The 14,527-nt window shown below is 42.9% G+C and overlaps 1 protein-coding gene across 10 annotated transcripts in view; it reads right to left on the reverse strand.

Annotated features, from left to right (window-relative positions):
• P4HA2 (prolyl 4-hydroxylase subunit alpha 2) overlaps nucleotides 1–14,527 on the reverse strand; it is a 55,462-nt gene that overhangs the window by 16,421 nt on the left and 24,514 nt on the right. For 9 of the 10 annotated variants that reach the window (XR_012160225.1, XR_012160224.1, XM_073355636.1 and 6 more), the window contains 4 exons: nucleotides 13,298–13,435; nucleotides 8,392–8,631; nucleotides 5,031–5,230; nucleotides 3,267–3,443 (listed from right to left, as the gene is read on the reverse strand). Coding sequence is in view for 8 of the 10 variants with exons in the window: in XM_073355636.1 (XP_073211737.1) it covers nucleotides 3,267–3,443; nucleotides 5,031–5,230; nucleotides 8,392–8,631; nucleotides 13,298–13,435 (755 nt within the window). In the remaining 2 variants the exon portion in view is untranslated. The remainder of the gene's footprint in view (nucleotides 1–3,266; nucleotides 3,444–5,030; nucleotides 5,231–8,391; nucleotides 8,632–13,297; nucleotides 13,436–14,527) is intronic. The other variant, XM_073355642.1, reaches the window with a different exon arrangement.

Below are 14,527 nucleotides of genomic sequence, written 5' to 3' on the forward strand. Positions count from 1 at the left end.
AGAATCCTCCAGCAAGTGACCCATGCCCCATGCTACAGAGGAAGGCGAAAAACCTCCAGGGCCTCTTCCAATCCTTCCCGACCCCAAATATGGCGATCAGCTAAACCCTGAGCATATGGGCAAGATTCACCAGCTAGATACCCAGGAAAGAATTCTCTGTAGTAACGCAGATCCCACCGCATCTAACATCCCATCGGGCCTATTTACCATGAATATTTAAAGATCAATTAAGCAGGGAAGTCAGGCTGACAATGTTTTTCTTTATTTGGACAATGAAGTGTTGCTTTCTGCAATATAATTTAGCTTGCCAAACTCCTCATTACCCTTCTATTTCCTTTGGGTTCTCCATATGGTTTCTTTCTGTGGTCACCAGTTGACCTAAACAAAGAAGAGAAGCTAAAATATGCCTGGCTACAAACTTATTAATTGGTATCTCATTTGTGTGGTGCTAGAATACTCCATTTCTCTGTAAAATCTTGTCTTCTTGACTTTAATCGTGTATTCAGCTCATAGTAGACCTGACTACAACATATAATTAATAATAGTGGATTAAAAACAAAACAGAAACACCCCAGATTTCATTCCTAAACCAATACACAAACAACGTGTACACTCTGTGGTTTCTGGGCTTTATAGAATCTTCATTAAAATTCTGCTCTAATATAAATTCCATTCTTTCCTACTTAACAGCACAACTGCTTTTCTTCTCAGGCAGAAGTCTCAGTTCTCTTTCAGTTTTTTCTCTCTCCACCCCTGCCCCAGGCGGCTTCTTCAGTATTTCAACAGCACAGCTTTTCCTGTAACCCAGGATGACTGCGAGTTATAACTGAGAGGTCAGTGAGGCTCTATACTTTCCTCTCTATGATGCACCTTTGTCTAATCTGGCACATCTGTATTACAAAGAAGCCATTGTTAAAATTTACAATTACATTGTATATGCTTCCATGCTACACCTGTCCCAGTGCAATCCATGCCTTTTACAATTAACAGTTTTATTGTTCCAGCAGTTCAGTTGATAGTTCGGAACAGATTCATTTAGTTTAGAAAGCAATTTTAACAGTTGATGAAAATATGACTGTATTTTGCAAATTGAGCATGAAAAACACCTGGTCGCCCTGAACAGCTACCCCCTCTCAAACGCAGATGTTGCTTTTCTTCAAAAACAAAGCCTTGGCACATTTAAACCTGCAGATAATGTTTGGAACTGGGAGGAGAGATTTCTCGAGCAGATATTCTACAATATTAGGGATAACTTGGGAACTCCCAACCTTTCCAAATCCAAGATAGTAACACACTACCTCACAGAGCTCTGCCTGTAAAACTTAAGTGATTACTGAATAAAGTTTCCTGGCTGAAATTACATTTATTTTATTTAGGAATTATCCCATCATAATGTTATATTTTCCACCCTTCTGGGCATAACACCATGGGTTTCAAAGTAAGTCCAGCAGTTAGGTCTGAGACAGATGCTGAAAAATTAAGTTTGTGAACAACTATGTAGGAATATTTATAAATTCACCTAAAACTATTACATTTACCTACACACACTGGGTCTGATCCTGATCTCACATATACTCGTGAGGAATCAGGAGTAATTTCACTGAAGTTAATGGAGCTACGCTGATGTAAAATTGGTGCATGTGACCCGGCAGTGATTTCATAAATGAAATCTGAACAGCAAACACACTAAATTAAGTCAATTGTTAATTATTGTCTTATTATATTTATAGCCCATTTGCTTTTCCAGACTAGAAAAAATTTCCAGTGATAGAGGCTAGTTTGAATTTTTGTTTTATCTGAAGCTTTTGAAGTCCCAAGGACCATTTTACAGCATGATGCCATGGTGAAGCATCAGGAAAAAGATTTAAGTTCATGGAGGTGCGAGTCTTGAAAGAGAAATAACATTTTCTGCCAAGGCACTTGGCTGATAAACACAGAAATCTAGCTTCAGAAACTTACTAAATATAATTCATGTTCCTAAAAGGTATCGATTTCTCACTCCATTTCCAATTATATCTTAAAATATTTCATTCAGAAATACATGCAGAAAGGTTATCCTCACTGGTATTTTAATTGCATAGTTTATAGCAATAGCGAGAAGAAACGATTAACATGAATAATTAATTATATAACAATCAATATAAATGCTTTTAATTTTAGTTTCTTGACAGACTTTGCAAAGCAGAATGAATCAAGCTTAACATCTAGTATTGGTTTTGAGCTGCCATTATTTTCCTTTTTGAGGTTTAGCAAGTAAAGGAAGACAACTGCAGCACTGGAAAACTACACCGGCTAAAGAAACATTAGGTTCATATTAGCTGTACAACACAGTATAGCATTGTTTATGATATATGGTGTCACTACAACTTAGAGTCTGGGTAAAAAGATACCACACCAAGACTTGAGCCCATAATCAGTGCTGGCACTGCATTTGATATGCACCCAAGAGCAGAGAAGGGGGGTGCTGAAGAATCAAGCCCTCTTCTTCCCAGCTGTCCAGGTAGACGTTAGAGATCCCAAAGCGCCTTTGGAAGAGAAGTAGGTCAAGCCCTCACCTTGACCAATACTCCACTTTCATAACAAGTTCCAGCATTCAGGACTGTAAGCTATTGTTGAGCATACAAAAACGTGCTCTATTTGTTCTATTTTATGCAATGCAATAATTCTGTGATAAGACATACCAGTGACTTCAGAAGAACACTGCAGCTCCATTCATCAATGGAAACACAGCCTAGATCAGACTGAGATACTGGTTAACATACTTTGTTTTAGGGAGGAATACATTGCCTTTACAACAACAACAAAAGCAAATAAAGGAAATAAAAATATACCTCCAAGAAACAAAAGAGGAAGCGTTTAACAACCGAAGCAACATTATTTCTCCAATTCTTGTTTGTTATGCCCTAGAGTAAAATCTTCAAAAGCATCATATTCAAAAGTGGTTTAGGAGCCTAAGTCTCCATTGGAAATTAATGGGACTTAGGCTCCTTATGAGTCACTTTTGAAAATGAAACTTAGGCCCTGAAACACTGAGCAAAGCAATGCCTAAAAACCTTTAAAAAACTGGGCCTTGGATTCCTAAGTCACTTAGGTTGCTTTTGAAAGTTTTACCCTTAAGTTCATCGCACGTAGTATAGCTGCACTGTATAGTCCAGGATGTGAAATTAGACATTTTTAATCCACTTGCTTAGTCTTCCCTATTAGAGATAAAGTGCTGAAACAGCAAGTGTTGGTGAGATGGAAACAGCAGAAGAGGGGACACCTACTTTTGGTTTAGCCAGCTCCTTAATTTTCTCTATTTCTTCATGAGACATGACATCATAGTATCGGACGATATAAGGGCTGTCCCATTCATCTTCTTCCTTAAAGGGAGCTATGACCAGATGGGGATTTCTGTTTCCATCATGGTACCTGCAGAACAGCCTCTTTTGTCGCCGAGGTGTCTGAAATATAAGCCCCAAACACACACACACACACTTGTTTTCTTTAAATGTTTAAGACCAAAACCAAAGTGTTCTCTATACTGTGTAACAGAAGATATTGGGAAACTGAATGTCCACATTATCTGGCCTAGAAAATTTATAGGATTGTTACTTTACAATCTTCTGCGAGTAAAGAGTAGTGACTAGTCTTTTCTCCCCTATGTTACTGAGTAACAGCTGTGACATTCTACCCTCTATAAATCATAATAAATTACAGGTTATGGAAACCAAATGACAAAGCAAGTAGCCAACTGGCTAGAATTCTGTTTTTCATATGTAAGGCTTTGCAGCAAGACTGATGAAACAAAGAAAAGAAAAACTCAGAAGACCCCAAAGCAGTGTCTAATCTAGGAATTACAACCACGTTTGAAGACAGGTATCAGAGACCACTCCCTTCTGCCCTCTATAATGGCGATCAAAATGGTTGCCCCATAGAGACAACTGATTTCAACAGTAGTTAAAGCATGATAGACCCTTGACAGAAAAAAGCTTCTAGCACACCCAGCTACAGTGAGTGTTCAGAATGGCTGACCAGACACACTGGAAGGACAACCATTTGCAACACCCTGTGAATGAGCAGTGGAGAGCCCTTTTTTCTATGTAGGTTTATATTATGATGTCCGAATGCCTAGCTGTTAAACGGCTGGAAGTTCCAGTGTGGACTTAATTAAGAAACATGCTCTCAACTCTTCCAAGTGCAATATCTAAATGACTCCACATGAGGAAGAACCTAAGCCCTGCATCAGTGACCCTGCTTATACATACAGAAACCCAGCTCAGTCAGAAAGGGCAGTTTCTACCTAAAGGGGACAAGAAACCACAGCCTACAGGCTTCCTATGTATAGAAGGAGAAGCAGAGTCCTCAAAACTATGTTCTTTTCACCATCTACCGGCAGAGAAAAGTAAAAATATGGGCTAGTCTATAGGAGAATGATGGGGATAGGGAAAGAGGAGAATTTTTTTTTAAATTTATACTATGCAGATTGCTTAAATAATAATAATTAAAAAAAGAACTCAGGGGTCAACATGAGATGGAACAGCTAGAGAGTTAATGGATTCTGTTTCTATACAGAGGCCACCATTAAGAGGTCAACATTCACAGGCAGATACCACTTAGGGATAATCACGGAGTTCCCACTATTCTGCATCCCAAATGCAGAATAATATCACGGTAAAGAGATTCCAGTGCGTCACCTAAATTCTACCACAACCACTGTGATTGATTTAATTTATCTACCACGTCTTTCCCCTCACAGGCAGACATTTTTTATTCCATTATTAATTTTCCCCCAGAATATTTCTGAATAGAAAGGGATGACTTTTGAAAACAGACCCCTTGCTGATTGTACAGTTACATACTTGCTGGGACAGTGGCATCTGGCAGGGAGCATGTGTTCTGAAAAGTAGCTTTGGAAGGGAACACTATAAATCAAACTGAAAACTTTACTATAAGCCATAGGAATTATCAGGACACAGCCCTTGGCAGTCTATACAGCAACATGTACTGTAGAAAGAACGTCCCAAGTCAGCACTTTGTACTTCTCTCACCATTTTCACACCTTCGCCTCTGCAGAGAGCCTCATAGGTATCACGCTCTGGCAGATAGTCAGCAGGTCTCTCATAAAGCCCACCTTGTGTGGCCGATTCTGTTATCGTTGACGTCGTATTTAGTAGCTTTGCCACTCTCTCTTTCTCCAACAACTTCTCAAAATATCGCAGGTTGCTGCCTGCCCTCTCGTGAGCAGAATCTTGGTTGGGGAGAACGAAAAGAAAAAAGAAATAGTGGAATTCATTCGTCCTAACTCAATAATCTAGTCAGAGAAAGCCTTGAGCCGATCAACACTGCACCAGCAATCCTGCCCATGTCAGCCTCCCCCGAGATATTGTTTTAGAACAGAGGTGCAAACATACACAGTGGGCTCCCATCTCTGAAATCCATGAGAACTGAAAGCCAGATCAGCTGTACACATCGAAGGGAGAGCTCAAGGTGTTTCTTCACCTCTTTTGTCCTCCCGCAGAGGTGGCTGTAATCCTTTTATTTATTTGTATGTTTTTATATAAAATATAAATACAATAAAAACAAAAATATATATTATATATATGTATATGCACACGATGGAAGTAGCATATAAAAGAATTCATCGTTCATTATTTCCAAACCTGAAGAATCACCCCCCCACCCCAAAACCCTGAAGTCATAGAAGTCATTCAAGGCATCAATAATTAAAGTAACTAAATAGATAAATAAGTGAGACGATACCCTATGACTGTCAGGGACTCATATAAGCTAAACTGCAAAAGCATGCAAAAGTTTCATGTGTGATGCGACAGCCTCATATTTTTTTCCAACCATTTCTATTAAACAGACTAATTTTTTCCATTTACGCAGTAGCAGAGAGCTCATTAAGCCAGTCTGTGTATGGGAGAGGAACGGCAGATTCTCACTTTCTTAAAATAACTCTTTTGCCCTTTAGAAGAGTTACTGCAATCCATTTCTTAATGTTAACTGGTAATACCAACTCATCCAGCACTCCTAAAATGCACACGCTTGGAGACGGAAAGATAGCGACATTAAAGTTTTTGAGAGAGCACTGAACGCGGTATTGTTTGACGGGTATAGAGGATATATGAAAGGTTGGCATGTGGCTGTTTGAATCTCCAATATGTGCTGTACATTGCAATCCAGCTTTAAATTAACGTTCTGGAGTCCAGTTGTACCTCTTTAATATCTTCTTCCTTGTGATTCATTCAGAACAAGAACGTGAAGTATCCTTAACGTTAAGGCAAATATCCTCCCAGATTTCTGCTGAAATGTAAGGCTAAATTCTTTCTTCCCATTTCGATTAGAGACCGAGATTAAGAAGGTACTGCAAAGTATTAAGCCGCCTAAAAGTAATTCCTACAGAGTGACTTTTGCTTCCATTTCTTAACATGTTCTTCTAGAGGTGAGAGAGCTGCAACAGACTAATTGTCCCCTATCCTGACATGAATCCTTGTGCACACCCACTGAAAGAAGGAACTCTGAGAACTGCCTGTCATCCTGTTGGAGAACACAGTCCCCACCAGCACCCACACAGGCACTGCAAGTTCAAAGAGAGTGGGAATGTCTGGGGTAAGGTCTGAGCCATGACCTTCACTCCCACTTTGCTCCAGCCAGGCTAAGTTGGCAATATGCTGCATCCTCTCCACAGACAGCAGAGTTCCCTCTGAGGTGAGCACATACTGGAGGTTTAAGGAGGAGGTCTGGTTGAGTTAGTCCAGTTACCACACAGCCCCCTTTCCCCACCCCTCCCATGCTCTATGTGCAAGGCACAATCTTGCCTTGAGTGAAGGCTAAAGATGGATCAGAGCTGCAAAGTTCAGATCTGGACAAGAATATCTCCAGAAGTTTGGGGATACTCACCTGCAGGGTTTTGGTAAGAGCCAATCTTTAGGAAAAATTTCAGGATTGTGCCATCTAGTAGGTTTATTAAAGGAGTTATCTTACAATACTAACAGCATTAGACCTCTTCCATCTTGTGGGGATTTAGGTTAAATCAATTTTGATGTGTCTACAGGCATTGTCAATAAATTTTAGCTGTCTGAACCAAGAAAGAAATAATTCCCTGGTCTTCATTAATAGCTTCATGCAGTTTTGAGACAAACATGAAGAACAATTTCCCCTCTGCCCAGGTTTCATTTTATAATGTAAATAATTCTGAGCTTTCCTGAGAGCACATATTTATAGAGTTCTGCTCAGATACAAACATGGTCTATGGATGCAGATATCCATGGTTGCAGAATATTCATGGATATCAAGTGGATATCTGCAAATTTGCAGGACTCTAGATATAAAATTTGGATCTGCAGATATCTGCAGATTTGCAGGGCTCTACTTATTTAACCATATTGGATAGCATCAAAGAGTGCAGGCAAATACAGGCCAAGCCTCCTTACACTGATAACACCACTGAGCCTCTCTGAGCAGCCACTGCCAAATCTGTCCCATTGTGTGATAGTGATAAGGACGATTTATTTGTGCTTTGCAGACATTGCCCAGGCACTGGCACAGAAGATTGTATTTAACAATAATATACATTCACATTTATATGGGGATTTTGATCCTCAAGAGCTTTCCAAAGTTAAGCTGGTATGTGTGTGTAAAGATCACTTTGCCCCCTATTGGGGTGCAGCCAACATTGGGGTAAAAGACAGCAGCTGTTTACCAGTGTATAGCCACACAGCACAGCTGATTAGGGCATGAATTGGAGAAGAATACATACCTTGCGTTTCAGCTTGGCTAGGTCACACAACCAGGTACAATCATTCCTTCCCATATGACTTAACCTGTAGCTCACTCTCTTACTAAGAAGGAAGAAATGAAAGTTGATCTGCTATGAGCTAAAGACAGTGCTTTTTAAAAGCCTAATTAGACCAAGTTCATTTAAGAATTTGAAAAATCCAGTCCCTTGAAAACCTGTGGGCAAAAGCCTTTTCTTTTGGCATAAAGAAACATTAAAAACCATCTAGTAATGAAGCAGAGAAGTTGGTAGGATTTAGTAGAGAAAACAGCATCCTGAGAGTCAGTCGAATATGGAGAGAAAGGCCTCAGACAATACAAACTTCCGCCACTAGCAACAAAAAGCCTCTTTCCATGACAGACAGTACACATGATTGACGCTGCACCATGTCAGGCATGTGTTTGCTTTTGGGGTCAGCTTTGCGTGAATTGTAGGACACCTTTTGAAGAGGGCTTTTTATACAAACAGGCTGTGGTACCCAATATTTATGTTAGTGCGTGTCACAGGGTAGGACATTTCTCGGTAAATGTTGTTGTGCTGATTGGAGCACGGGTGTTCTTGGCACTGCCACCTACGGTACATCCCATTCCTCCCTGGCTTTAGAAAAATGAATCATTTGTACTTCTCACCGAGAGAAATCAGGCGCCTGGTGAGCTCCACGGCCCTGTGTAAGTCACCAAGCTGGAAGACAGCAAAGCTGAGATAGTCCAGGATCTCCACTTTGGTGACGGCTGCATCTTCCCCTTCATCGTGCTGCTTCAACGCCTGCTGCATCCACAGCACCGTATGATAGTAATCTCCTTCATTGTAAGCAATCTTTCCCATGCCAAAGCAGTCGTCCACTGTCAAAGTGGATCTGTATTTTGTTCCTAAATTTATAAAATGAAACAAACTATAAGTGCTCTTTGCAAATCTTGAGTGAAAATATTTTTGGCTGGGAGACATTTGTAAATACTGACCTCGTTTGAAAAGGTTTTTAAAAGGGGACACCCTGCCAAGATTTCAGATCCTCTACCACTCACCAAACTCCATTTATATGAAAGAGTTAAGGGTCATATCCTGACATAGCTCCATGTGTTTATCTCCTATGGAAGTAAATGGGAGTTTTGTGTACAAATAAGATTGTGAGCTCTAGCTTACATTCCATCTATGATACTTACCTGACTCCAAAAAGCACATCTGAGCACTTCATAATCATTAATGTGGTTCTCCTCACCACACCGCTGTAAGGCAGGGAAGTGTTGTTATTCCATTTCACAGATTGGGAACCGTGGCACAGAGAGACTATGGGTATAACTGACTACACAGCAAACAGCAGTGAGGCTCAGAGCTGAGAGACTTGGGCTGGTGCTACAGAACTAAAAACAGCTGTGTAGATGTTTGGGCCTGGGCTGGAGCTTGGGCTCTGAATCCCAGGATGAGGGGTGGGCTTCAGGGTCTGTGCTCCAGCCCCAGCTGTAATGTCTACACATTTATTTTTAGCGCCGCAACACAAGCCTGCAGACCTGGGCTCTGAGACTTGCTGTCATGGGTTTTAGAACAGTGTAGACATGCACTAGGTCAGCGGTTCTCAAACTAGGGGCGCAGCTTGTTCAGGGAAAGCCCCTGGCAGGCCGGGCCAGTTTGTTTACCTGGCGTGTCCGCAGGTTTGGCTGATCGCGGCTCCCACTGGCCGCAGTTTGCTGCTCCAGGCCAATGGGGGCTGTGGGAAGCAGCGCGGGCTGAGGGATGTGCTGGCTGCCCTTCCCACAGCCCCCATTGGCCTGGAGTGGCGAACTGCAGCCAGTGGGAGCCGCGATCAGCCAAACCTGCGGAGGCAGCAGGTAAACAAACTGGCCTGGCCCGCCAGGTGCTTTTCCTGAACAAGCGGCACCCCTAGTCTGAGAATCACTGCCCTAGGTGACCTGCTCATTGTCACACAGGAAGTCTGTAGCAGAGCAGGGAATTTAACCCAGGTTTCCCAAGTCCTAGCCTAAGACCCTGCCCACCAAGCCATCCTTCCTCTCATTGTGAGCTCTCCGGGGCAAGGGCTATCTCTGTGTATTTGCTTGTACAGCGACTACAGTATCAATGAGAACCTAACCCCTGTTTCTAGTCTTTAGCTACCACAATAATAATGGCAGGATGGGGCTCCAATTACTGTAATTAGCATTTTCTTTTGAAAGTAAAGCAAGAGTTTGTGCCCACACAAATCTATTTCTACGAGTCACTGAAGACACTAGTTAAAAGACATAACACACAAGCCATCTTGTGTGACCTACGTATGCACAAATCTGACACCACGATAAGGATGGCTCACATTCTCAGCACCACGTGTGCAGTCTGTGCAGGAAGGCATATTTATGCTGCTTCTGTAATATACTGTGCTCTCAAAATCAGCTGGAAAAGACTATGTGGCTTTGGTGGAGATGGCTGCCCTAGGAATGCATACAGAAACTAGGGACAGTCGCTACACTTGCACACCTAGGCTAAGTGAAAATAATTTCTTTATAAAATGTTATGGATGTGACTGGGGATGGCAGCCTGAGGCTTTCGTGGCAACAAAATTCATAGCCTTTCACCAGAATTTCTCAATCATTTTCACAGTATGGACATTACCTTAATTGTGAGCGTGTCATCTCCTCCCACTGCTAAGCCAATAACATCCCATTGGCAGTAGCTGCTTACAGGAAAAGGTAATTTTAGGCAATTATATAGGATAATTTTAGCTGCTCTTAGTTTGATTTAACAGCTGGATGCAAGAAGGAGCAAGTTCTCAGACATTTGGGAAACCTCCATTTTGAACTGTGTGATGGCCTTAAAGGCCTTCTCCCTTTCTCTCTCAGCAAGCCCTTTAACTTTTACTGGTCCAGCTTCAGCAGGGCTGACCATAAAAGTCTTTCAAAAAATAGAGCTCTCAAACAGAAGAACCTTGATAGTAAAAGACCTTCCGCCCTGTGTTTCCTGGGTGGTGGGGTTGCCATCCCCTTGCACTGCCTGGAAAGGAGATGCTGGGTCATCCCTTGTCCTCCTGGGACTCGAGAGTGCACTGGCAATAGACCGTCTCTATTTCTTCCCTCTTCCCCATGAGAACAGGGACCCTTTTGTTTTGGTCCTGCCTGCCCAGGGTGTCAAGGTTGGTTTGGTGACTGACTGATTGAGTAGACAAGGGGGAAGCCTATCCTCACCGTATACCACAAGGCTCCCGGTCCCAGTTCTATAAAGCAACAGTAACCTAGTTATGTCTCAGATACTAACTACCCCTTCTTAGGGCCACTTCCTGTCTCCCAACACCTGCCCTCTATCATTTCCAAGCCCCTGTTTGCTCCAGAATTCCTGGAATAGGGAAGCCTGGTCTTAAAGGGCCAGTATGCCCCATTACTCACAAACTTGTCATTTCAATGCACGTGCCTGTGTTCACAGATGTTAAGGCCAGCTACAGACTAAGGTCTGCAATGGATTAGACCCAATTTCAACTTGCAACCAGTAGTACACAACGCATGATACTTTCCACTGTTCTTCTAAGCTTCTGTGTATAATTTGCACATCTATCTCCAGGGCCCCCAGAAAATTTAAACTTGGGACTTCTGACACTGTCAGAAGGAGACATACCATAAAACACAATACTAACTATCTGATGTGTTAATATAGAAATTATATTAGATGAAAGGAAGGATTATCAATAGTGCTCAGAACTGGCCAGACTGTGTTCCCACTGCAGGCAACAGCAAAACTCACAGCAGAGCAGAGCTAGGCCAATGCTGAGCACAACCGAAAGAGGTTAATTAACAAACTAAAGAGCTTTAAAAAGTGGAAAGGCAGTAAGAAGTCCTGATTCCCAAAGTTTTCATTTTATTCTCAGAGCCTAACACTCGATGACTGACTGATAATAATAAGACCTATAAACAGAAGAGAGATGAGACTGTTGAGCCATTTGCTGGAAGGATTCCTGCCATGTCTGCTGATGAGCTGCTCAATCAAAACACCATTAAAAACACTTTATTATTTGTTTAGTTTGTGCAGAATGTGCTAACTGGTGCAGAATTTTATTCCGTTGGAGACAAATACAACACAAGGTTTCATAACACTACCCATCCTTTTCTGAATAGGGGACAAATTAAAGAGGAACATTTTCAAGAGCAATAAATAACTTAAGAGCCTAAATCCCACTGACTTTCAACGAGATTAGGTGGCTAGAAAGCTGGCTAGATTGTCGGGCTCAACGGGTAGTGATCAATGGCTCCATATCTAGTTGGCAGCCGGTATGAAGTGGAGTGCCCCAGGGGTCAGTCCTGGGGCCGGTTTTGTTCAATATCTTCAATAAATGATCTGGAGGATGGTGTGGATTGCACCCTCAGCAAGTTTGCAGATGACACTAAACTGGGAGGAGTGGTAGATACACTGGAGGGTAGGGATAGGATACAGAGGGACCTAGACAAATTGGAGGATTGGGCCAAAAGAAATCTGATGAGGTTCAACAAGGACAGGTGCAGAGTCCTGCACTTAGGCCGGAAGAATCCAATGCACCGCTACAGACTAGAGACTGAATGGCTCGGCAGCAGTTCTGCAGAAAAGGACCTAGGGGTTACAGTGGATGAGAAGTTTCAGAGTAACAGCCGTGTTAGTCTGTATTCGCAAAAAGAAAAGGAGTACTTGTGGCACCTTAAAGACTAACCAATTTATTTGAGCATAAGCTTTCGTGAGCTACAGCTCACTTCATCGGATACATACTGTTGAAAAAGAGAAGTTGGATATGAGTCAACAGTGTGCCCTTGTTGCCAAGAAGGCCAATGGCATTTTGGGATGTATAAGTAGGGGCATTGCCAGCAGATTGAAGGACGTGATCGTTCCCCTCTATTCGACATTGGTGAGGCCTCATCTGGAGTACTGTGTCCAGTTTTGGGCCCCACACTACAAGAAGGATGTGGAAAAATTGGAAGAGTCCAGCGGAGGGCAACAAAAATGATTATGGGACTGGAACACATGACTTATGAGGAGAGGCTGAGGGAACTGGGGATGTTTAGTCTTCAGAAGAGAAGAATGAGGGGGGATTTGATAGCTGCTTTCAACTACCTGAAAGGGGGTTCCAAAGAGGATGGCTCTAGACTGTTCTCAGTGGTAGCAGATGACAGAAAGAGGAGTAATGGTCTCAAGTTGCAGTGGGGGAGATTTAGGTTGGATATTAGGAAAAACTTTTTCACTATGAGGGTGGTGAAACACTGGAATGCGTTACCTAGGGAGGTGGTGGAATCTCCTTCCCTAGAAGTTTCTGAGGTCAGGCTTGACAAAGCCCTGGCTGGTATGATTTAGTCGGGGATCGGTCCTGCTTTGAGCAGGTGGTTGGACTAGATGACCTCCTGAGGTCCCTTCCAACCCTGATATTCTATGAGATTCAGGCTTGCAAGTGCTTCTAAGTGACTTTTGAAAAGGAACTTCTCAGGTGCTTTTGAAATTTTTGCCCAGTCTCCTAAAATGCTGCCATCATGAACATGTCAATAAAATCACTTCTTCAATACAAACTGAATCTTAAAGCAGAGGAGGCTGCTGTAGCGTTACCTGGTAGTCTCCCCTGAGACATGGTCTCAGGGTCCAGCCTATATGTGTCCTGTAGACGCATCAGAGCCTTAGCAGCACCTGTCTCGTCTTCCTCAGTTGGGAAGAGCTGACGTTGAATTGTGAGGTTCGCGATAAAACCTTTCAGTTAAAAAAGAAGAAAACAGTTAACTCCACAACTCATATGCATATAATCAATACCAGACTGGCCCAGGATTGGAAACATGCGTTTTGTTTTGCAACACATCCTCAGTGGGAATCAAACAGTTGAGATTTAAACATAAACAGTCCTCTTGTCAGACTCTTCAGTTATATACATATCTTGTTCTTTACCTTTTGCTTTAAACCTTTTGATTTATGAGCTCAAATGAGAGACATTAACAGAAGATGCTCAGTTCTCGTGTGATGCACCATTAACAAAGTAGGGTGATGGATATTATCGCCTTAACCCTAATAATTTTTATTTTCCCATAATGCCTTTTCCTAACATCCCTCCTGCTTCCACAATATCCTCCCTCACTTTTCCTTTGGCAACACTCCACCAAGGCAGATGCAGGATCTCAGCATTCTCTGGAGGCCTCCAAACTCTGTGAACTTCAAGCATCTGCTAACCCATAGGAGTTCTGTGAGATGTGAAGACCTCAGATGACCCAAAAGAGGCTCTCAGACCATCCCACATCCCATTGATGACACAAAGGGGGTGTTTGGGGAGAGACTGAGTACTTATCTCACTTTAGTTTGGTACGTGGGATGAGATTCATGCCTGATTATGTATTTTCCAACTGCTTCAACCCATCTCTAACAAAGAGAGAAAATGACCTAAGTTTCTTTACTTTCTGACAAGTCTGGGACCCCCCCAAGACCCCACCCCTATCCAACCCCCCCGCTCCCTGTCTCCTGACTGCCCCCCTCCCCGAACCTCCGCCCCATCCGACTGCCCCCTGTCCCCTAACTGCCCCTCGGGACCTCCTGCCCCCCACTTCCCCTTACCATGCCGCTCAGAGTGGCAGGACAGGCTTGTTGGAAAGCCTGGGAGGTGGGCGGGGCGCAAGCGGTGATGTGGCTGTGGGGGAAGGGAGACAGCAGGGGAGGGGCCGGGGGCTGGCCTCCCTGGCCAGGAGCTCAGGGGCCGAGCAGGACGGTCCCACAGGCTGGATATGGCCCACAGGCTATAGTTTGCCCACCTCTTTCATACAACATCAACAGCAGAGCCACAGTGCATTCATTTTAAAG

This window comes from Lepidochelys kempii, chromosome 8, assembly GCF_965140285.1.
Source record: "Lepidochelys kempii isolate rLepKem1 chromosome 8, rLepKem1.hap1, whole genome shotgun sequence".
In the NCBI taxonomy this organism is placed as follows: domain Eukaryota; kingdom Metazoa; phylum Chordata; order Testudines; family Cheloniidae; genus Lepidochelys; species Lepidochelys kempii.